At 27.7% G+C, this 25,863-nt stretch overlaps 1 protein-coding gene across 1 annotated transcript in view; it reads right to left on the bottom strand.

The window, feature by feature from the left end:
- Positions 1 to 24,606, bottom strand: part of LOC123291995 (serine/threonine-protein kinase par-1) — a 134,332-nt gene extending 109,726 nt beyond the window's left edge. Inside the window, exon 1 of the mRNA XM_044872492.1 lies at positions 24,406 to 24,606. Coding sequence (XP_044728427.1) covers positions 24,406 to 24,537 — 132 coding nt within the window. The 5' untranslated portion in view covers positions 24,538 to 24,606. The remainder of the gene's footprint in view (positions 1 to 24,405) is intronic.
- Between the last annotated feature and the right edge of the window lie 1,257 nt (positions 24,607 to 25,863).

The raw sequence follows: 25,863 nt of genomic DNA, 5'->3' as shown, positions 1-25,863 counted from the left end.
TATCATCAATCCACATATATTTGGTCTGAAGTTGCATCAATGAATCGTCAGTATATTTTATAAATATTGGCGATTTTTTGTTGTACATGCTGTACATATAAAATAATCAATTAAACTGCCTTGCCTTACATATCATATATTATGAATTCAATACAATAGAGAAAGAAATAAATGATAATAACAAAACAGAAGATCAAAAATTAACGTATTTAAATTACCAATACCTACATTCAATACAATGTTGATCAGTTCTACTCTACAACTACACTATACCATGTCTATATCTAATGTCTATGTTAATGTTAATGTTATGTTTGTTCAATGTGCGTCAACTAATGACGTCAATCAAACTATAAAAGGATGTTACACGATTTACGATCAAGATTATTTTATTTTATAATAGCTGTTATTCGCCTTCTTCGTTGGACGATGCCAACTTTCTACATATATAAAAATTAATATGAAGTATACAATTAAGCACCTCTTATATCTATCTAATATATTATTTAAAGTATTTACATACATTAGGGCAGACTGACTAGCTCTGTTCTCACATTTAACTGACTAACTGTCATAATTGTTATTTATATGCAATATATAATCTGCCTAACAATTTTCGGCTTTAGTAAATTCATTTACATACCACGGCAATCATAACCATTTTGATAGCGTATATCTGACCCATGTTCTACCGTTCGCTTGGCTAATCGCCGTATATGTGTGTACACAACTACAATAACCAATCAAATGATCAGCGTTACTAAATTCAGAAAATTTTTCTTGGCCTGGTTTTCCCATTAATATGGCATATATGGTCAGAATTAAAATTTTTAAATTTGCGATAGAAAACAATGAAAGATTAGCAAATACGTTCAAGAATACCATTAAAGTTTCTAAAGGTAAGTGATACGATTTTTCATTCCAAAACTGTTTAACAACTTTTACCTCACGTCACCTGTATAGGCTTGATTTGAATGAAACAAGGTAGCCTTTGTTAAACCCCAAATTTCAAGATATCATCATACCAAATTGTATCAACTGGTGTTTGTTTTTTGATTTTTTTAGTCTTCGTAAATCTTTTTGGGAGGGACCCAAAATAAAAGTCAAGCAGACAGAAAAAGTTGCTTTTGAATTTAGTATATTAGTAATAATATATGTTCTATAGGTAGGTATACTATAATAATATGAGTATACATATGTATGCAACACCGCTATAAGTAAAATATAGTCTAGGAGCACTTTTGCATCAATTATATAACTATTCACGATATTCACAAGATGAAGACTAAGTTGATATTGGGAGACGGTTAACTAACAATACTCTCTACCCAATAAAGAAACCCAATAATTTGTATGTTCAATAATGTACTTGTAAAAAAAGTGAACACTTAAAATCTTTAATAAAAAAGTTTTTGGAAGTTTTATGAATATTTTTATGTTAAAAAAATTATGTATTATAATGATCTTAAATTTGATATTTTCTTCCCTAAAATTTATCTTCTGTTCGTAATTTATCTTGATATGAGAACACAAAAACTTTAAAAAGAAAAAAACATGCATGGGGTGCTCAAATTATTTTAGGAAATTTAAATGTAAAAATGCACGAGGCATTTTTCCTTTGCCTTCAAAAAATTGAGATTTTCTTCATTGAACAATATTCATTCTATGTTAAAAGTTTTGAATGTATTTGGCACAAATGCTATACCAAGAGACTAGTAAACTATATTAGACTATTCGTTATGTGCGTAGTCATGGTAGGGACAATAAAATCGATGCCATGCTTTACATTTAAATGTTATAGAAAATGTCAAATAAAAATTATTGAAAAACACTAATTAATTAAACTTAATGCATTAAAAATTGTAAAAATAAGAAATCAAATTGCACAAATATTTTTTTTTCAAATGTAAATTATCATAATTATTTAAATTTGTGAGACAATAATATTAAATTTTCAATGTAAGTCATAAATGTAATCCATACAATTATATATATGCATCCATACAATTCTATAATTAAAGTAGTGTATCGTTACCATGGAAACGCCTCCAATAAAACTCACGTACGGTGCGAATACATGACTATAGATATTAGTGAAACGGCAACTAATATGATTCGACTAAATATTTAATAAAATTGTACTAAATATCACCACTTTTTATATTTAAATCTAAATAGTTGAGATAAAAATGTATAAAATGTTGCAAATAGTGTTGTAGATTACTTTTAACATTCTTTTATTATTAAAACTTGCTTTTGTTATGGAGATTACATCTTAAATTTTCTCCTTGAAAAACTATTAACAACAGACTGTGACTATACATGGAACTATTAATAAATTGTAAAACTTATTTTTCTACTTTCAAGAATATTAGAAAGAATATTGAACTGGCTGTAAACCGAATAATATCGATAAGCTAGTAATTAGAGGCTAATTTGCCAAAGCATTGATTTTTATTCTAACGTGTGGATTTTTTTGCTTCAACGATTTGCATAACATATACCATCTATCAAAAACTACAAGTGATAAATTAAAGGGTATTTACAGTTTCTTTTTTTTTTTGACAGAAAATGTTTTTCTAAGGTTGGTTTTACTCTAAGCGGGCAGTTGAGTTTATGTTTCTAGAACCTCAAAAACAAAAATTAAACTGATACAAACTCAAAATAATAATTTTAAAAATCCATATTTGTATATTATTATTATTATCCAGCTGTTGTAAAACATGTTAATCTTCAAAAAGTTAAGTTAATGTTTGAGTTTGTGTTTTGTTTTTCTTTTTGTTATTGTTCCGTTTAGTGGAAAACCAGCATAACAGTTTCCAAGAATTAACGACTCCGCCACAAAAATTATCTCTTATCTGTATTATATATATAGTACCTACATAAGTATAAAAGATGTATAATTTACCTATTTAAAGTAATTATATGTAAATATTATTATTTATATTTCCGTATTGTACATATACGTGTACGCATTCATGTTACACGTATTTACAAATCCACAGATAACATATGAATATTGCTGTCGTTATTTATAAGCAAAATCTCTTTCTACTTCTTAGTTAAAATATCGTTTGGGAAAAGAGCGTGCAAAATCTTTGAAATTCAAATAGATTGCTCAAATTTTTTCTGATCCCTACACTCAACAACTATCTCCAATATGTTGAGAGTTGAACCTGACATCATAGGATTAAACCCTTTTTCAATACAATGAAATCTAACGCAAATACTTTATCTCTTAATAGTTTCCTGAGGAACCATGAATACGAATATAATTTCCCATTGCCTCCACCAAAAATCTACTTTAAGAGAATATATCTGTACGCTAAGAATGAGCAAATATGAACAATTTTCCATTCCCATAATATAAGTGCGGACTTGTTTGTTTTGTCTATGTTAATAATATTTATGCATCATACTTAACTTTTAAAATTTTAATTTCCTACTTAATTATTTATCTCTTTAATTCTATAAAATATTTATACCATTAAATATTATAATATAATTGTCTTATTTATTATAATCAAATTTTATATTTTAGATAATAATAATTATGATTATAATTACAGAACATTTATTAGTTACAGGAATTTATTTAAAGTTTAATAATCCACATTAAAGTAGGTAGGTATTATGTGTTTGTAATGAATTATTTTTAATTATTTTAATTGCCATATTAGTTACTAATTAAGTGTTATAATTATAAATTAGTGCAATAATACTTTAATTTAGTTTTAAGCTTATATTATAAACATTAATTGCAATTAAAAAAAAATAAAGATTGGGAAAGCAGTAGAGCAAAATTTTGAATAAGATCTTTATCAATGAAGAAAATTTTGGCGTTTATATTTATTAGCTAATGGTTTTTGAAAAAATTAATTAATTAAAATTTATTTTAATCACCTGAAAGTACATGATTTGACTGGGGTAGTTAATTAAATGATTTTTCATTTATCTACGCTAGTCAAATTCTACATTAAAATCGCAAAACGTGATGCAAAGCTGCTTTTTGGTATGTTAATTGAATACCTTAGGGGAGTGCAGTTAAATTAAGTTTTGCAAGCAAAAAATGTGTGCTACCTGCGTAATCCGTGACAAAACTGCAAAGTTTTAGGACTTTTTTCAGTTTTTACAGTTCAATTAAACGACTATGAGCTTTTGACATTAGTTGGTACTATCTTTTGAAAAAATATTAAATTTGAACAATTAAAGCCATCTTACAGCTCCGTATGTCTAATAGTTTCTGAAAAATTATGCTTGAGAAATTTTCACGAATTACAAAAAAGTTAAAATTTTGAGTTTTACTTATTTTAAACCGTTAGCATTGACTTTAGAGTTATTAGACTGAGTTTCAAACAATTTTAAGCGTGGCAACATCTGAGGTAATTGCTTAGGTCCAACCATAGTAGATTCGTAAGAAAAAATGTAAAGTGATAAGTGGTAAGTATTTTTTTTTAACTCAAAAGCCGAAAAAGTTCAGTAAAATCGCGATGTTTTATGTAAAACATTTTGTGATATGAAAATTTGGCATTCAATGTAAGTGTTTTTGATAAATGTCCCTATATTCAATGTATTTTTTTTTAATAAATGTCCTAATATTCTTTTGATAAATGTATTTTTTTTAAATATCCCTAGCTGACTTAAGCAATTAGCTCAGACGTTGGCACGCTTCTCACTGAACGGAAAGATAGGCGATGCTTAGTCTATATAAACCTATAAAGTCAATGACCGTTAGAGATAGAACGAAAGATTAAATGTAAAAAAATTTTCTTATAAAAAATTAAGAACTTTTCTTTTAAACAATTTTTCGTATTTAGAAGACAATTACTAGTTGACCAATGGGCAAACTTATAGAATTAAAATGTTGCCGAAACGCATCGTACGTACAATAAATCAAATGAACGAAAGAGAGGTTCTGGTTCTGGCTTCGTTCATTTGGATGCTTTATAAGATAAAAAATATTATAAAAATGAAAAAGCAAATTTTAATAGAATGAAAAAACAAAATTATGCAATCTAACAATATAACGAAAAAGTGATAGCACGGCTTAGCGATAGACTGACTGAAAAAAAAATAATTAATCATGAAACTAGACAAAGACATATGAAATAATTTATTTACATAATTTATATGAATTTAATACACTCTGTATGAAATTTTTATCATGGTTGTAATATTTATGAGCACAATTTATGTACACATACATACACTAAAAGGTTTTAAAATAGTCTATATTATCTATTTACGTCAACAAAATGGATATTCTTATAAACGTTATTGACATTCGAAATTAAAAATTCCTTTTAAACATTTACGTTACGCGTATCGTGGCATGGCGCGGTGCGGTTTGATAATAAACACAATTTATAGTACGTTTTATGTATATATGGTACATATGTAATACATTTACAGGTATGCATGAATATAAAAAAAATTGAACTAATCTTCAAATTATTTACTAAACTTTTTATCTTCGGTGGTAGAAACGCAGTTATTAAGAAGGCTTTTCCGACAGATGTCAATCAAGTTAACCCTGGAAGCTGAGTAGGTTAAAGCGTAACCAAATCCGTTCGCGGTATGCCTATGGTAACGGGTTCGATTCCCGCCGTCACAACAAAAAATTAATTTAATTAATAGTTGTGATGGGCTGGTGTTATAGTGCATGGTATATGCATGAAAGAGGCGCACTTGACCTCTGAAAAATAATTGAGGAGCTGATTAATGAAATTATCAGCGGAAAAGGTGGTAAAACACATATATGATATGACAATGGGCTCTTTAGCCTAACTATATCCTTCGTGGGCAGCTAATATAATCTAAGCTAACCTAAGTAAATGCATATTGCATATCTTCTACTTTTATCAAAAAGCGTTGTTTGATAAAGGTAAAATATGATTAAAAGGCATATTACTCGCATTTTATCAAAATGTATACAATTTCAGAAAATAAATTAAACTCAAAAATTCAACAAAATATAACGTAAAACACCCAATCGTTTTGTACACAATGTAAAGGATTATTATGGAAGCGCTGGGATAACAAATTAAAATTACCAACTGAAAATATTAAGAGATTACCGTTTTCAAGCAATTAGATGTAATATCAATAATCATTCCGATTAAACCAAACTGAAAAGAAAAACGCACTAGAATTGGTCCACTTGTTTAAAAAATAGAATTACTGATCTGTTTTTAGCAGGAGCTTAAAAAGTGTTGAAAAATCAATTTGCTTAGCTCTACGAGAGTATATTGATTTGGGCTTAAGCCAATTCAAGTAGTTTGATTTATTAATTTTCATACGTTTATGGATACATAAAGATAACAAATATTATTTTTCGTTCAATTTTCATTTGAAATCAATTTTTTTTCAAAGGAAACTTAAAATAAAATTTTTGCTTCTTTTTGCTATATTTTCATTTATTTACATAAAAGAAACACTATAGTTTACGGAAAATTACTATTTTCCTTTTAGGAATATTTTAATTACTTCAGAGTATATGTATACAAAATAAAGCAAAATGAAATTATATACATCAAAAGTAATTTAATAAATTTTATTTATCTTCATTAAATTGTGGAAACAAACAATTGACTGAGTTAATTGTTGAAATACCCATTATATAAAATGTTGAATGTTAGTCCTTTCATTATTTTTTTATAAATTAGAAGAGCTTATAGAAAATCAACAAAATTATATTATATTTAGTTTTCAAAATTTTCGAAAGCATTTTCAAATTTTCTCTTTTGTTTTTCGAGAATGTTTCACAAGACCAATAATTGATGCTACCTGTAAATTTTCAACTTCCTATCTTTTATAGTTTTGGATAAAATAGACATCAAGGATTTGTACTAATTTGCGCCCATCAAGGGTAAACAGTGATGTTTCCGAAAAAATGTTTCAAACAAAAAATGTTTATTTTTTTATAAGGAAAATGTTTTACATTTAAGTCTAACGGTCTAGAAAATGGATTCAACGGACCTAATCCTAAAGAGAGACAATAGAGGAAATGTACTAATGAGATGATTCTATGAACACCTATACCAAAATTTTGTTCGTAGCATCAATATTTTTAAGCGTTGGACAAACTTAGGATTTAGTATAGTCAAAAAAGTACAAAAGCTGTCCTTAGATGAATGTTTACAAATGTTATCATTTATTAAGAAGACTTTATTGAATTTCCTGTTGTCAAATATTTTGAACAGTGGATTAACGTTTTAAATTGAATATGGCATATTATATGTACCTAGAATTGTTTGCAACCTCGAAAAAAATATTTATAATACCTAATAGATAATTAAAACCGTTTTTATTGACATTTTAAAATTAAATTACACAAAAAAATTTTGTTTTTTTGTGAGAGCAATAATAAAATTTTTTGTGTATTCTTCGTAATAACTAATTAAACTTTGAATTGAGTATTTACAAACGCAAACCCATTGACAGTTCAACATTCAGCATTTTTGTTGTAAAAACATATAAAATTTAGAAAATGAGTGAAAGAAAAACAATCAGCCACAGTCATATTCGCAAAATGAACAGAGGCGCTTTTATAATTCGATAAGAAAAGGGTGTCAAAATTTCGTAGCGTCCACTGCTTTTAATAAATCGTGACTCCCCAAAGTTACTTCTTAAGCAAGTAGAATCGTTTTTATGTTATCCTCATTCAAACTTTTTAAGGATGTACAAGTTTATTAAGGATGTACAAGCACGGTAGTGGGGCACAAATTTCAAAAATTGATACTTTCAATATGACAGGTATCAAAAACTTTAATTCTTATTTTTCGTCTACATTCATAAAGATTTACTAAAATTCATCATCAGAACTGAAAATTAGATAAATATAATTTCAACCCTAAATCTACCCTGCTCGTACATCCCTGATATGGAAGGAGACATTTGGTTTTTTTTTTCTTTCTATGTCTTTGCTGATATGTTTACTTTCTATTAAAAAGGTGTTTTTTAATTTGTTTGGATTCATTCCAAGTAAAAATTATCAAAAACTTTCTAAATATGCAGTTTTTTTGAGATTTCTCCATAAGAGCAATGTATTTTATATCGATTTTCAATGATATTTTCTTAAAAATTTGCATGGATACCTAAGTTGAAATTTTAACCACATATTCTTTGAGTAAAAGTCTAGCTATAAAAAAATTTTGAGCCTTTAAATCAATTATTGTTATCTTTAAAGTATACCTGTTCCGGAACTCTGAAGAAATCAGTAGGAATAGTGACTCTTGGTGAAGTGCTAGTTTCTTCAGATTTTTGAATCGATTGGTTCGAAAATCTGAGAAAAGACAAAAATTTTACAACTTTGCCAGATTGTATTCGCATAAACAGTAAAGTCAAATTTTATCGTGTCATTTTATTTTGTTTAAAATAGAAAACATAAACTAATAGACCGATTGATACAGATTCTAATTAAATACGGGTATAATATTTCGTATTATTACAAATCTAAAAAAGTTTAGAAATGAAAAGATTGGACATCGAACATTTAAGAAATTTTAATAATAGTATGATTACATAAATATGCCCTATAACCGAGGATCAAAAAGTTATTATTTCATCAAAAAAATTTATTCCATCAAAATTATGAAAAGGCACAAAAAAATATATAAAAATAATTAAACAGTGTTACAAGTTTAATCAATTTCTCATACCACGGTTTCTCATTCAGAATTCTCATAGAAAAAGCAAACTTGTTGCCGACGGACGATTGTTTTTCTACTATTATTCTCAATCTAACAGATGTAGGTTGTTTTATTTCAATGTTTCACAAAAATAATAGATCAAGGGAAAATAAATGTGTCATTATGGGTCTTATTATACCATGTATATATTATATAATATACTTAGTATATTAAGTTTAGTCCCAAGTTTAAACGCTTAAAAATATTGATGCTACGAACAAAATTTTGGTATAGGTGTTCATAGAATCATCTCATCATTAGTTCATTTTCAGTTGTCCGTCCGCCCGTCCATCTGTCAACACGATAACTCAAAAACGAAAAAAGATTTCAAGCTGAAATTTTTACAGTGCACTCAGGACGTAAAAAGGGTGGTCGAGTTTATAAATGAGCAACAAATGCCAGTTGATCCTTGGGTCCCTAATACCCATTTTTAAACCGCCAGAGATGGAATAATAAAAGTATAAATGTAAAAATTTTCCTTATTAAAAAATAAACAACTTTTGTTTGAAACAGTTTTTTGTAAACATGACTGTTTACTCACGAGGGTACACATTAGATTCAAATTTTATAGTATGTATTAATATGGGATTATCACTTATGTATGTGTGACGTGTATATGTGTAATGTGATAATCAACACTGTCTATACATGGTATTTCAACAATTAATTCAGTCAATTGTTTGTTTTCATTTGTTCTTAACTAATTTTGATTAAACAAACATTCATTATATAATTTCACATTTCATTGTTGATCATTTATGCTTTTCCCATTTGGTTTCCCCCAAAATTCATAGATCAGTTCTATTTTTGTTCAAAATTACAGTTTTGTGTTAAATAGCCCTCCAAGATTTCTAGCACTGCACTAGCTAAACTAATGTTAATATATTTTCAAGTATAAAATTATATTGAAGGTTATAAGTACACTGATCTATCTGATTAATATCACGGGTCACAACCGTATTTATAAACTAAAATTTAGTTACAGATGTTTAGGAGCTTTGTGACGTGTTTCATTTTTTGAAGGTCAATTTCCAAAGATTTTTACTTCAAAATTATATGAATTCTTAATTAAATCCATTTCCAAAATTGGTTTTCATATTACTATAGACTGCTACATTATCAGCAATTTGTTAATTTGGAGTCGGTGTCAACCAAGGAAACAACTGCGACAGAACAGTTTGCTACATTAACTTGGCTGCCACTATCGTTATTTTTTTAATTTTTGTGCATATTAATTTGTTTTGGATAAGTTTTTTTTTTAAAGTCGGTTCCTTTTTTGTTAAAATTTTTTTATTTCGTGATTTTTAGTGAATCTGAAATACACTAACTACCTTGTCACAAAAAAAAAAATCATCAAAATCGGTTCACCCAGTCGAACGTTACCTCAAGTTCTGAGGTAACAAACATAAAAAGAAAAAAAAACAGTCGAATTGAGATGGTCCTCCTTTTTTGAATTTGAAGTCGGTTAAAAATTTAAATAAAAAATTATTTTTAAAAGACAATTATTTATTGTATTAAAAAGTAATTTGTAAGAAATTTATTATTTCTATAAGTCATTCAAACATGACTATTTTTAAAAGCTTAAGGCGCTTCTAATCGTGCTTGATTTCTTAAATTGAGTTAGTAACAAAAATTTTCATCAGAACATTTATGGATATCTCATCTGGTATTGCTATTGACGTCAATAAACAAACGACAATTACGTCATTTCGTACATTTCTAATTACAACTGACGTAAATCGTAAACAGTTCGAAGTAAATCGATACAGTAGATTCGTTTCAAAAAATACATATTTCAAGAAATTTCAGTTATTATTGAAAATTTTTATAATCAATTCTCAAACTGAAATTATTTTATTTTATTAATTAACTTACAATAAATTTACATAGATATAAAGCTTTGACGAAACGAGAAATTATTTTCGTCTAGTTTGTTAAAGTTATAATCGCTTAAATAGGGCTTGACTAATCATTAATGTTGTCTTTTTTCTCAAATTAATTTTAACAATTAATTATTATTATTAATTCTTATTAGTTACAGACAGTTTTAAAATAACATTTCAACAGGGAATTAAAAACTCCAAAAAACAAACTTAAAAAATTTTTTCAAAATCGAAAATATTTTTTGAAAAATATTTTGTATTTTTTGACCAGTTTTAAACAAAACAAGTGAAAACAAACAATTGACTGAGTTAATTGTTGAAATACCATGTATAGACAGTGTTGATTATCACATTACACATATACCTATACATGTCACACATACATAACTAATAATCCCATATTAATACATACTATATAATTGGCTTCTAATGTGTGCCCTCGTGAGTAAACAGTGATGTTTACAAAAAAAATGTTTCAAACAAAAGTTGTTTATTTTTTGATAAGGGATACGTTTAAACTTTTGTTCTATCTCTAACGGTTTACAAGATGGGTCCTACGGAGGCAAGATCCAAGGCCAATGTTGCTCACTCACGAACTCGGCGTCACCTTTTACTTCCTGAGTGCGCTGTAAAAATTTCAGCTTGATATCTTTTTTCATTTTTGAGTTTTCGTGTTCACAGATGGACGTACGGACGTACGGAGGGACAACCGAAAATGATTCTATGAACACCTTTACCAAAATTTTTTTCGTGGGATCAATATTTTTAAGCGTTACAAACTTGAGACTTAACTTAATATACCATATATTTCATATATACATGGTATAAAAGTACTACTTTTTTATTTTTCTCTAGATGCTTAGGTTTGGAAATAAAAATTCTAAAAAAAATTAAAAATGCAATATTCGACGCAATTATCTCTCAGGAAATTTGCTTAGCTAACGCCGCTCCTGCTCTACGAATTTTTATTTAAAAAGTAAAATTATTTTTGAGTATAAGTAATATCGCATGAAACACTAAATTACTTATTCTAACGTGAAATAAATCACGGACCTTTTTCACAACATGAAAATAAAATAAAGAGGAATCTTACAAACAATAAATATTCTACCTTCAATATTTTTTTAATTTTCTGTATAATGACAATTATATATATATATTTATTTTTAAAATTAGTTGTATAGCTTAAAAATGATATTAGGGGAAGGTCAATGCTAAAATATTTTGGCAATGAGGCAGATAAAATAATATTCATTTTATGTTTTCTGAATATGTTATAATATTCCTACGCTTCGTAATGAATATCGCTATGAGAAATTCACTGTTATTTTATATTTAAAATATGTCGTATTCGTACAATCTATATCATATTAACTTTTTATAAACTTGGTGAATATAATATTTGACTGTGGGATCTAACAAATCCGGAAATAAAATAAAATATTTATAACTTTGTTTTAAAAATCACAGAAATCATTATTAGACCATGTAATATCTAGTGTTATTTGCAAATACTTCGATTTGGTTTTATTTTAATCAAACATTCAAGCGAGAAAGAGTAAAATAATAGTTTATGTTTTAGAAAACGAGTGGTCAGTATTATCTACAACATTTTACTCAATAAACTGGAAGTTTTCGGTAGATCGTTGCAAACAACGTATGTCCACAAGTCTCACAGTATCAATCTTCCCATATCACTTAAATTTGGATACAATAACTTGAATAGTAGGTGCCGTTAGATTGAAGTTAAAACTTTCTCAATCAAAATCATATTTTTAGCAGACTCTGTAAAAACTGACAGTTAATGATGTTGCGGTAGAAATTTTAAGTTACTAAGAGGCTTTGTTGTTTACTTTAGACAATACAAATGTACTTCGAAAAAAGTACACGAACCATAAGATAATTCTTCCAAACTTTGCCGTTTTGTGTGATTCAATATTTCAAATCTTAAAAGATACAAAAAAACAAGTGAAAACAAACAATTGACTGAGTTAATTGTTGAAATGCCATGGCAGTGTTGATTACGCATTCGTTTATTTTTTTACGTATCGGATTGTTATATAGGTACCTGTATATACACATACTATATGTTTCTAAGCGAATTTTGGCCCTCACGGGTAAACAGTGACGTTAACGAATAAATGTTTCAAACAAAAGTTGTTTATTTTTTAACATTTTAACTTTTGTTCTATCTCTAACGGTTTACAAGACCTTGACCTATGTTGCTCATTTTCGAACTCGACCTCAATTTTTTAGGTTCTGAGCACACTATGAAAATTTCAGCTTGATATTTCTTTTCGTTTTCGAGTTATCGTGTTCACGGGCAGAGAGTCATCCGAAAATGGTTGTCTATCTATAATAACTGTAATTTTGTGAATACCTACACCAAAATTTTCGTCGAAACATCAATATAGCATTTAAACGTTACAAACTTGGGACTAAACTTAGTATACTTTGATAATATTACATATATACATATATAAAAATTAATTCAAAATATCTCGAATACACTGGTCAATTATGTATACATATCGCTTGCATCTCGAATATTTATACAAAATTAGGATTCTTACTATCGTCTATTCTCTTGCTGACTTTATATTCTCGTAGAATTTTCGTTTCTCTCAATTTTGAATACTTATTGTAGCCACCGTACAAGTTTATTTTTTGTTATCAGAAAAAGTCCACAATTTAAAACAGTGATTATAGAATTTTCATAAATAAAAATTATTTTAATTATAATTAAAAATGTATTTATATGTTTAAAATTACGATTAAAATTTCATATTTGAACGTCAGGACACGTCATTTTATACTCAAAACATGATGTAATAAATTATAATGAATCATTTAAAAATAAACTATTATTCGCTGTAAATTTAGTTATTAAAAAAAAATATATAAAATATGAAAAACATTTGCAATAATTTATAAATTTACGTAAATGCAATTAAAATTGTTTCATAAAACATATAATAATAATTTTTGTCATTTATAAATTGTGTTGAATATTTTATTATCACAAATCGTCAATAATTCATTAAAAAAAATTTTTTTTTATACTTTTTTGATAATATACATATATTTGAAATATTTCCATTAAGATAAAAATTGTTAAGGTCGTAAAAATTTTTGTGTTTATATTTGATGCGAACGTTAATCTATATATACAGGAGTAATCAAAAGTATATTGACTATTAAATGTGCCAACATATATTTGCATAATGAAGCTACAGAATTGGGGAGAAAATCTGGGATTAGAAATTAAATTTGTTGGTATTAATATAGCAACAAACTTGATACCCACCCGTTTCGCTGGACATAAAAGTAAACCAGCGCCCACCTACTGGAAATACCGACAGATAAAATATATATAGGTACAGTTTCCAATTTCTTTTTTAAATGTAAAATAGTCATAATTCATTAAATATATCACAAATTTTTTATTTAGCTTTAAAATGATGTTCACAGATGGCGACGCAGTGAAATATCACCAAAACAAATTTAATTTTTCTTTAATATATCTTTATAAATTATAGCTCATTTTTTATTCTCATGTGTGAGCTATATTCTTGTAAAGTTTCATTCAAATCCATTCAGTACTTTTTGCGTGAAAGGGTAACAAACAAACAACCTTACTTTCACATTTATATTATACTAGAATGATACCCACCCGCTTCGCTAGGTTTAAAAGTAAACATTGATAAAGATTGCTCTCGCTTATTCCCTTTCTATAACTCTCGAAATAACGGTAAGGATTGTTTTACACAGGTAAAATATATGTATGGTTTTCTATTTTTTTTAAATATATATGTATATAATTATTCATTGAGTATATCAGAAGAGATGGCCGTGAAATATATTATATTAACTATTTGTACTGAAATCTATAATTTATGGTAATGTCAAATTAAATTAATTTTTAATTTTTTATTAATATATCTTTTTAAATTATATCTCATGTGTTATTCTGATATATTAGATATATTGCTGTACAGTTTCATTAAAAACCATTCGCTAATTTTAGCGTGAAAGCGTAACAAACAAACAAACAAGCATGCTTACTTTGGCATTTATAATATATAGAGAAGATAGAGATAGAGATAGGAATATACTAAACTGTAAGAGGTGAACCGGAAGCAGGAGATCTTTTCGTGCTTTTGTGATTAGGTCTGTGTAACTATCAATCTTACGAGCATAGACGTTTTTGTATCCGTATGCAAAATAAAGTGAACAAAATTTCCAAGAAAAAAAGCATATTCATTTTCCTTGTATTAATCACATGTTTAAAGTTACTGACTTGGAAAATTTCATATTTATGTGGAATGTAACTTTATTATAATTTTATTTAAAATCGAATTAGAGGTAGTTTATATTTCAATTATTCAAAATAATTTTTGCTAACCTCATCTCAATCGCATTTCAAAATGTTGGAAGACGTAGCTTACTAGAAAATACTTCGTTATTAACGTTTTAATACCAATTCTCACCGGATAAATAAAATTAAATAAAATTAAATAATTTTTTTGCCGCATTTGATTTTTCACAAGTATATATTATATTACGTAACACAATCAAAAAAATTTTCAAAATTTAATGACATTAAATAAAAACAATTTTTACAATAATAACGAAAATCAATATTTTTGTAACTTTAAGTGAAAATCAGTTTCATTTTCATTCTACAGATATGTGACAATATTATCTATAACGAATCTGGTATCGTAGACAACTAAGGAGAATTGTAGTAAACGAATATACTTTGAAAAACAATGAAAAATTGAGTCGGACATCATAGGCGGCTCTGGAAAGTAAAAATTGAAGATCGTATCCTAGGCAAGTACCTATGTGAAAAGTGTGCTGTGGAAATAACAATCAGTTAAGTGCGAAGAGTCGATACGAGTAGTTAGTTGTTAAATTATTAAAAATATATTTATAGACCTTTTTCATGAAAAACAGAAATGCTTTTTGATAATTTTTTATGAAAATATAGGTCGAGTAGAGCCTGTAACTCAAAAATTACGCATTTTTAACAGTAAACTCCACCGCACACGTGATCTGTAATGTCAATCCGACAAGCAATGACAATAAAACAGTACCAACAATTGTATTAATATATCACTACTATCAACTTTAAATGACGTCAAACCAACTTTCGTGTAACATCGTGTGTTTCTGGATCGTTTTCGCCAATTTGAATTTTAATGATTTTCATTGTCTGTTTTCTCGGTCATATGGCTTCAAAAAAATCGGGGAAAAAAATTAGCCCATTTATCAAGATATTTATTTTCTTTTTAAAAAAAGAAAAAAAAATGTGAAAAAGGTCTATTGTGATTATAAAATATTGTAAATTAATTTTGTGGGGATAAAACGTACCTTTGTTAAACAGTAAAATATATCAAAGTATCAAAGAATTCACATGTGAGTGTTTTAATTGCGTCGAACCTACAGAAAATGGTTACAGTATTTTATTACCACTTCACGTTTTAAATATTTTTTTACAATCAACTGCAAATAAAACATTTGGCAAGATAACTTTATCAAGGAATAATTTGAATTTTATAAATAATTGAATTTTATTAGCTTAGAGTGATGCGTAAATTAGAGTTTCCCAAATTTAAGTGTTAATATATTTTTTACTAGCCCTGTATAATATGTATGTATATTGATTATATTAATAAATAAATGTTATTGAATAATTTTAATTACTTTCATTAATTTAATTTTTATTTGTGACTGTGGATAATAAAACGTGCGTAAATGAGATTAAATTTTGGAAAAAATTCAAAAATTAAAGGCATTCAAAAATTTACTTTTTGCTTCGACTTAAAGGTTTTTATCTTTGAATTTAAAATAATTTCTTATTAATTCAGTTTCAACCCACTTCTGATCTGAATAATCTAATATTTTTTCAGATTTAATAAGAATGCTTTGGCAATAAATTAATAATATGGTACCTACTTCTACAAAAAAATTTAATGGTGAAGGTAACGAGAAGTCATACATATTTGGTCAGCGAAAGTGGTGATATTGAGTATTTTAAAATTTATTTAAAAAAAATGTGGACTAAAAAGTACAAAAAAGCGTTAATTGTTCTCTGCTTCAGCCATTTTATACCATTTAATTCACATCTTAATTAATAAATCGTGTTTTCCTAATTTTTTTAAATTATAATTTGTATTAGCTTTTAAAATGTATGTTTCAATCATGACTTAACATATTATCATAAACATAATTGATGGAAGAGGCGATAAAAGTTTGTTTAGAATTATTTCGATGACCTTGTAAATATCATATGTATCAATAATAATAATTATTTAGAATGTATTGGAATGAATATGAATGGTTGTAACAATAAAAAAAAATGATTAGTTCATCATCCATTAAATCAAGGAAATTTTATTACTTTCTCTTATTTCAAAGTTGGTAAAAAATTCCTATTTCCTATCCTTTTAAATACGCCACTGTTAAAGTACATAAAATTAGTTTTGCAAACTAACTAAGTTTATAAAATATAAAAATAAATGTATTTAAATAAAATAGTAGCCATGAAATATACATATTTATAATAAAGAGAAGTCATCTAATTTCAATGTCAAATTGTTTATTAATAACAAAAATATATTCACTATCATGCGTGTCATTTTTATATTGTACTGTGTGCTACAAGAATTATCATCTATAATCAATTTATAAGAAAATGTTCATTCATTTTCAAAAATTTCAAATATCATACTCTTGTAAACAATTTTTTCGACTGATACTATTGCGCCCACCATCTGGTATTATTTAATCTAGGAGAAACCAATTTAATTTAACCCTTCTGATGCCTACAAGTATATATTACAATATTTGCACCTAATGGAAATATTAACAAATATTGATTGTATATTGGTTGTATAACAGGTTATATATCGTATAAAAATTTAAGCTCAATCGATGCATAAATTTTTAAATCCTTAAGCAATACACAAACTGTTCGATAGAAATTTACGGCAGAATTTTACTTTTTTCTTTTCGCATGTAGTGTGTTGAAACTCATCTAATAAAATTAAAGAGAAGATAATTTGTACCATGGAATTACAGATTAAAATTTTTAATTTAAAACAGATCTATTACTCTCTGAGAAATTTTTACAATTTTTAATTCTAAGATGATGTCTTACTCCAGATGGCTCTGTACGATTAAATAATTGGACTATCTATTAGTTTGGAAAATAATTTACCTATTTCAATGGTCTTTGGGGACACAATATTTTATATATTTTAAAATAAATAAACAATAGGTCTTTCAAACTTTGCATATCGTTAAAATTCGTTAAGTTTCTTTGAGTGTATTCTCAATTGACTGCGTTTATTAACTTTTTTTTAGACCATTTGTGTAGCGACTTTATTTAAGAGTTTAGGCCGTTTTCATTGTGTTCATTAACTATTATTCTTATTACTTGTGACATTATTTTAGTAGGTACTTAGGTTATAATCTTATGACTATATTTTAGTATTCTAGTGCTTTTTTACCTATTATTTTAACTGTAGATTACTTAGTGTAATTTAGTAGTTTAGGCCGTTTTAGGTGTGTTTATATTATTATCTAATTACTTTAGGTAATGTACTTTTAGTTTATTTAAGTGTTTAGGTATTGTAAATCCTGGTAATTACCTTTAGGTCGTGCTTATTTGTGATTATTATTGACTATTAACGAACTAAAATGGTTAGACAGACATTGCATTTAACTTAACGCCAAAATAGTAAATAATAATTATAAATATGTTAATAAAATGAATACTATATTGTTTCAAATAGTACAATAAAGTATTAGTTTATTAATACTTGTTATTTTATTTAAAAAACCTCACTTTTTTTTATTTGAAGACAAATAAGTACAAAAAAATGATAAACTAAATAGAAATTATTCAAATAATACCTAATTCTCACCATTTTTTTTAATAGTTCACTTTAAGTGCCTTATTCCAAGAAGCTTTTTGGACAACATTTCATAATGTTCAGTAGGGTTGCCTACCTATTTATGTAATAAAATTATAATCTGTGCATGGAATAGGTAAGAATTATTATCATGAATACGGAATTCCTCATGTCTTGTATAGTGATTAAAATAAATACGTGGGTGGATCATAAAGTACACAGGAATAAAATTTCTTCGAACTAATTTCAAACATTTCATTTTTCAATTTCAATATAATAGTTGTTGACATTTAATTTTTCAATGGGTATGTGTGTGTGTGTATGGTTAACTCTCGCTCCAGATTTTTAAGTAAATATCATTATAGTTGTTATGTTATGAAGAGTTAGTTCCTACTACCTATGCGTATTTTGTTGTATTATAAGGACTGAGTCACATGAGTATAATTAAATAATAAATAATTAAAATAATAAAAAATAAATTTATTATAAGTGTATGACTACAATTCGAAAAATTTTGAGATCAAATAAGTAGTCATCATAAGAGGATTTAGGGAAAAAAAGACCGAAAAAAATTTCTCTAATATTGTCCCATTTTTGAACGCAAGGCCTAAAAACTTCAGAACCCAACCAACTCCTTTATAGTCGACAAACTCAACCCAACCAACTCCGATATTGTAATTACTAACAAATTATATGGTATGAATTATATGAGAATATCAGTTAAGTGTGAATGAAAAGTATGTTTGGCTATTTTTCTTTACTTATATGACGAAAAAAACAAATGTTTGTGTCATCAACACTGTCTGTACATGGTATTTCAACAATTAACTCAGTCAATTGTGCGTTTTCACTTGTTATTTAATAAATATAATGATGTGGGTTCACTTATCTATGATTAAAATAAACAAAAACCTTTTTTTATATTGAAGTATCATTCAGAAAATACCAACCACAGTCATCAAACGCATTTTTATTATTGTGTTTTTTGTTGTATATCGAAACGAAAAGCGGCGGTGGCCAAGTTTTGATCATATCATATAAACTCATTTTCTTATATGTAACCAAAATAACATTTATGTTATATTAACATAATAAAGTATGTTATATAACAGGTTACATAATACAGGATGAATTGAAAGGAACGTAAAACATTTGACTGAGTTACTTGTTGAAATACTATGTATAGGCAGTCAAAGAAGTAAAGAAAGATATCCACTCTTAGATATCCACACAGATAGAATTTGCACCTAATTTGCGCCCTCGTGGGTAAACAGTGAGGTTTACAAAAAAATGTTTCAAACAAAAGTTGTTTCTTTTTTTATAAGGGACATTTTTATACTTTTATTCTATCTCTAACGGTTTACAAGATTGAGAAGACCCAGTTGACTTATGTTGCTCATTTACGAACTCGACCTCGCTTTTTATATCCTGGGCACGCTATGCAAATTTCAGCTTGATACCTTTTTTCGTTGTTGAGTTATTGTGTACACAGACGGACAAACGGGCAAACAGACAATCGGAAATGGACTGATTTTATGAACGTAGCATCAATATTTTTAAGCGTAACAAACTTGGGACTAAACTTAATATACCTTGATATATATTACATTATGAGAAAAAGTATTATGATGCATGATGCAGATGTAAAACCACACTGGGATTTAAATAAAAAATTTACTTAAAAATACAAAAATTTTCGCCGGCCGGTACTAAATATTCTTAAAACCTTTTGTTTTTTTTTTTTTAAATTGATCGACATTACGGCAAAATATAAATAGTTCATTTCGATTTTCCATTTCGTGCTGACGAACAGACGGCCAGGCGAACAGATGGAAAAACGGAAATGAAACTTATCAGACGATTTTATGAACACCTATACCACAATTTTGTTATAGTTGCATCAATATTTCTAAGCGTTAAAAACTTCAGCTAAATTTAATATACCTTGATATATTTTTTAAAGGGTATACAAATTTAGAGTGAGTTTACACTGTAAATTGCAGTATGATCCGATCAAACTGAAGATGATAAAAAAATGGTGAAAAAAATTGTTGGGTTTTCATTTTACAGCATTTTCAAAATTTCACACTTCTCTGGTCCATCCTGTAAATCCCTTTTTGAACAACAATACACGTAAAATAATTTAGCATTGTTTCATCCACATACATATTACGCCGTGCCGCCCGCCGTTTTATCATTGCATAAGGTCTATATAATAATATTCGTTCGGGAATGTTCGTTCACATTATAGAAATGTATCGATCATGTCTCGACTGAATATATATTATTATTATATACGTCTCTTGAAATACAGCACGTAGATTACACGTATATATCGTATGAACGAATGAACGTACTTACGTACGTAACGTATACGTAAATACGTACTATATGTACAAACGGGTTCAATTAAATATGAATTACCTTAGAATGATTTACTACCAAAAAATCGATACTTTCTTCAAACGAACATGTAAATCGGTGAATTTTGTTAAACAAACTTAAAAAATAATAAACCATGCTAAATTTATTAATTCAGTAAAGTCAAAACGATTTTTTTTGTTGATAATATCGAAGAAATTTACTACAATAAAGAATAATTTTGAAATAATTTAAAGAAAGTTTTACTGAGAAATAAAGAAATAACATAAATTTTCATATACAGAGTGGGTCATTTTAATATATACTGGCTAATAGCTCGTTGTGTAGTTCAATCAAAAAATAGCTTAAACAAAAGTTGCTGAGTTTGATGGGGCACATCATGTTCTGGCATCGGATTGGATTTAGTTCTTCGGGTTTCTTGAATAGCAAATATAGATCCTACATGGTTAAAAATAGAATAACGCTTCTAATTAGAAAGTTGAACCTCATTAAAACTAACATTTTTCATCTAAATCATTTTTTCGAAAATCGACGGTATATAGCTTTCGGAGGAAATGCGACTTAAATTAAAAATATATCATTATTGTACGCATAAAGTTAATTGATAATTGTAAGTCAAAGCTATGGATACAGGCCAGTGTTGTCTATCGCTCTTGACAACTTTTGAAAATTTTTATGGTAGGTCTCAATTTCTGCTAACTCACTTTAAGTATTTTCAGGTAATTTACAAATTATTCGCAAATAAATAAATTTTCTACAAATCAAATTTTTAACCACCAAATTCTCAAAAGCGATTCTAGTAGCTCACTTGGTTAAAGCGTAACCAATTCCGCTATGCCTAGGGTGGCGAGTTCGATTACCGCCGGCACAACAAAAATTAATTTAATTAATGATTGTGATGAGCTGGTGTAGCCCAAGTTATATGCATGATGGAAGTGCAGCGGAAAAGGTGGTGAAACACATATATGGTATGACAATGGGGGTCTATAGCCTAAATTTGTCCCTCGTGGCCAGTAAATATAACCTAGTCCAAGTCATAATTTTTTTAGAGTTCTTGTTTTCCATTATTCATATTATCAAAAAACAAATTTGGTACGCATGATTTTTTTCTTCCACTCTTCTTACAATTTTGAGTCTTAAAAACTCAAATTATTTGCCGCAAAGAGCATAAATCTGCTACAAAAAATAGTTCCATTTAAAAAAGTTCATCTCTTTTTATACCATGCATATATGAAATATACATAGTATATTAAGTTTAGTCCCAAGTTTGTAACGCTTAAAAATAATGATGCTAGGAAAAAAATTTTGTCATAGCTGTTCATAAAATCACCTAATAAGTCCATTTCCGGTTGTCCGTCCGTCCGTCCGTCCGTCCGTCTGTGGACACGATAACTCAAAAACGAAAAAAGGTATCGAGCTGAAATTTTTACAGCGTACTCAGGACGTAAAAAGTGAGGTCAAGTTCGTAAATGAGCATCATAGGTCAATTGGGTCTTGGGTCCGTAGGACCCATCTTGTAAACCGTTAGAGATAGAACAAAAGTTTAAATGTAAAAAATGTTCCTTATAAAAAAATAAAAAACTTTTGTTTGAAACATTTTTTTGTAAACATCACTGTTTACCCACGAGGGCGTTAATTAGGTGCAAATTTTATAGTATGTATTAATATAGGAATATCAGTTGTGTGTGTGTCTATTTAAAAGTGAATATCTTTTGTTATTTACGTGACGTCATAAAAAACAAACGATTGCGCATCAACACTGTCTATACATTTTTGTATGTGTTATGTGATAAAGAAATCAACACTGACTATGCATGGTATTTCAACAATTAACTAAGTCAATTGTTTCTTTTTTCACTTGTTTATCATAAAGACAACCTCGTTTAACTGTATACTGTTTAACTATATACTGCAGTATTTATATTCTCCCTAAAAATGAGCCAATTATTTTCAGGTTTTATGGTTTTCCATTCCATTTTCGAAATATAAAGCTGGAAATTTTTTTGAAAAACCATGCTATATTTTTTTGCCTTCGCTTTTACCTTCAGCAGCTATCTTTAAAAGTTTTCCTCATTTCAATAGAAAACATTAAATACTAAGAAGCATTAAATGAAGAGGAAATATGATCTTAGTGACAACAGTCAGCTGCTCACGAATTTTTTTTTTTTTTTCGAATAAATTATGTTATTGTGTTGAAAAAAGTATCAAGATGTAAACTTTAGCATATCAAACATATTTTATATTTTGAAAAATGGGGTGCTTTTTCTATTGCATTCTCATCATTACTCCTATTGCTTATATTTCGAACAAAAAGTTTGAAACACAGAACGAATTTTACATAACACAAAAGATTCAGACCTCGAAAAATAATAAAATTTTCTTCCACGCAGCATCTTGCTTGGCTTGAAATACGAAACAGATTCAGTAAGTGGATAGACTTGAAAACCTCACAAAGTAAAATTACGAGCCCTTAAGCATTCTTAACTTATCTGTTTAACTAATCAACTCAATTTCTGAGTTTTTGAACTACGATGTTTTTTTATCACACTATTTTTCTATCTTATATTCGCAAAATTATATTAAATTTCGAGAATATTACTTATAAAATGTTCATTTTATGCATACATAGACAGAGGGATGCTTCAGTAGACATACAATAAAATATCATATAATACTAACTTCTTTTCCTGCGCCAACACCAACAAATGTTTTTTATATCCACTTTACGTGCGAAAGGCGCACTTATTTATATGAAAGCTTCGATAAAATAAAATTGGTATACATTTTTTTTTAAGTTTGATTCAAAATTTTTGATCAAAAGTTACAATCATCAAATAATTATTGAAAATATAGTTAAATGATTTTTCGATATAGAAAAAAAAAAACTGTGGAATTGAGTGAAATAAATACGTTGATTATAATATGTAAGCAAGATAATATTCACGTCTCACTTTAATATATGACAAGAGCACATTGGGTTTAAATCACGCTTTTAAAAGCTGTTACAGGTAGTAATAAAGAGCTTTCAGCCTACTATTACTATATACTATAGGTTATTCCTTCACTATAGTAGTAAATGTATACAATATAATGTAAATGTACTTCATACTATACAACAGTTTGATAACCTTTCAACCCTTTGTTGAGGACATTGAAAAATTATAATAGAAAATAAGGAAAAGTGTAAGGATATTTTTACACAAACGACAGAAAGTGTACGTGCTTAATATATTTAAATAGCCTGCCAATAAAGTATTTAAGAAACAAAATTTCTTAAAAATTATTACTGAGAAAGGGATAAAAAAGTGTGATTTTTCATCCCTTACATAAAAAGTATACTATCACATGACTATCACCTGGTTGAAAGTATTTTTATATAAGTCGTGGGAAAATGAAATTTATCCTTTGATTTCACCCTTATAACAAATTACTGCGTGTGTCGTGCCAATGAACTAACTATTAAATATAACCCCTAATAAGAAAATTCTCTTATATTACAAACAAAAAATAAATAAAAAACACACTTACCTCCGTTTTAGTAATTCGATGTTTTGCTAATTTAACAACAGCAAAATTACCTTTCCCAATTGTCCGTTCTATATCATAAAATCCAACACGGATTGCTGTTGTTTTGGGTGATATCCTTTCGCGTTCTGCCATTTTTTTGAAAAAAGTTTGTTTGATTTAAATTAAAAATTTACACAAATTGATTTACGTATAAAATTATTTGGGATTGTTGCACTTAATTTTAATGAATTAATTAAATTAATTGATATTAAATCTCGATGTATTGTCAAATTGTTTAAAAACACCTGTACACGTTTTATTATTTAAATTTGAAGCGAGGTTAAGGTACGACGTTTTAATTTTTTTTATTTATAATAATGAGTTTTATTGTTTATTATTGTTGGGGCACGAGGCCGGCTCGCCGCTGTTACCTAGCATACTGCCCCAACTTTGTTACTGTTCACAACAAAAACAACAACACTACAAACAACATAATCTCAGTCTCTTACTTGCACAGTTGCGGCTGCCAGACTGAGAATTGTATTGTAGTTGTATAGTGGTGAATGTGTTTTCAGAGCATTTTCTTTCAGTTGCGCGATACATAGCATATAGATACTACGTACATTGGATTGGCCACCATATTTTCCATACATACGTGTATCGTACATATTATACCGCTGCCGCCGACCGCCGCGGCCGTCAGGCATCATACACTTATGTCATGCACATTATAGCATACAATAATACTCTCTGCACCAACCCGCTTCTGTCTATGATCGTACTATCACATTATTATCAGTATAAGTATGTGTAGGATTTTAATACTAGGATTGTCCAATTTTTTTTGTCAAATACACACATATAGTCTTGTCAACAAGTTCTAATCGGTGAAATATAGAAATAATGGTCGAAAAAAAAGTGTGTTGAAAAAATGTTTAGAAAAATGTACCAGAAGCGTTTTTCAGCACATAAAAAATTACAAAAGTTATAAACAATTAAAGAGAAGGAAAAAGGTATTTCGTTTTTCGACAGTATTTTATAAAATATTACTTAGTAATATTTAAGAAATTTAAAAGAAAATAAGATTTTCAAAGAGGCGGAAATTTTCAATAAATAACTCCCACCCCCGGAAGTCTTTGTCCATTATTTATAACTTAAATTAACTCTAAAAATAAGTCAGCAAGCCTTTCATGTTTTGGAGTCCATGTTTGGGTTTGTTTAACTTCCACTGCTAGTTTTTAAAACGAACCTTCTGAAACATTCCCTCTCCACAGATATTTATGGTACTTACATATTTTTTTATGGTGTCCTATAAATCCGTATACATTATAGTCTAAACACCTAAATATCTCGTTTTGTAGATAATAAGATCCTAAACGCTAAAAGATAGAATACCACTTTAAATTAGAAATTTGATACTAATTTAAAACTTAAAATTTTTGTTTAAAACATTTTTTCATAAATCGTTTTCGGAGAAAA

The sequence above is a fragment of the Chrysoperla carnea genome, chromosome 2 (assembly GCF_905475395.1).
Source record: "Chrysoperla carnea chromosome 2, inChrCarn1.1, whole genome shotgun sequence".
NCBI lineage: Eukaryota > Metazoa > Arthropoda > Insecta > Neuroptera > Chrysopidae > Chrysoperla > Chrysoperla carnea.
This window is presented reverse-complemented; position numbering and strand designations above follow the sequence as displayed.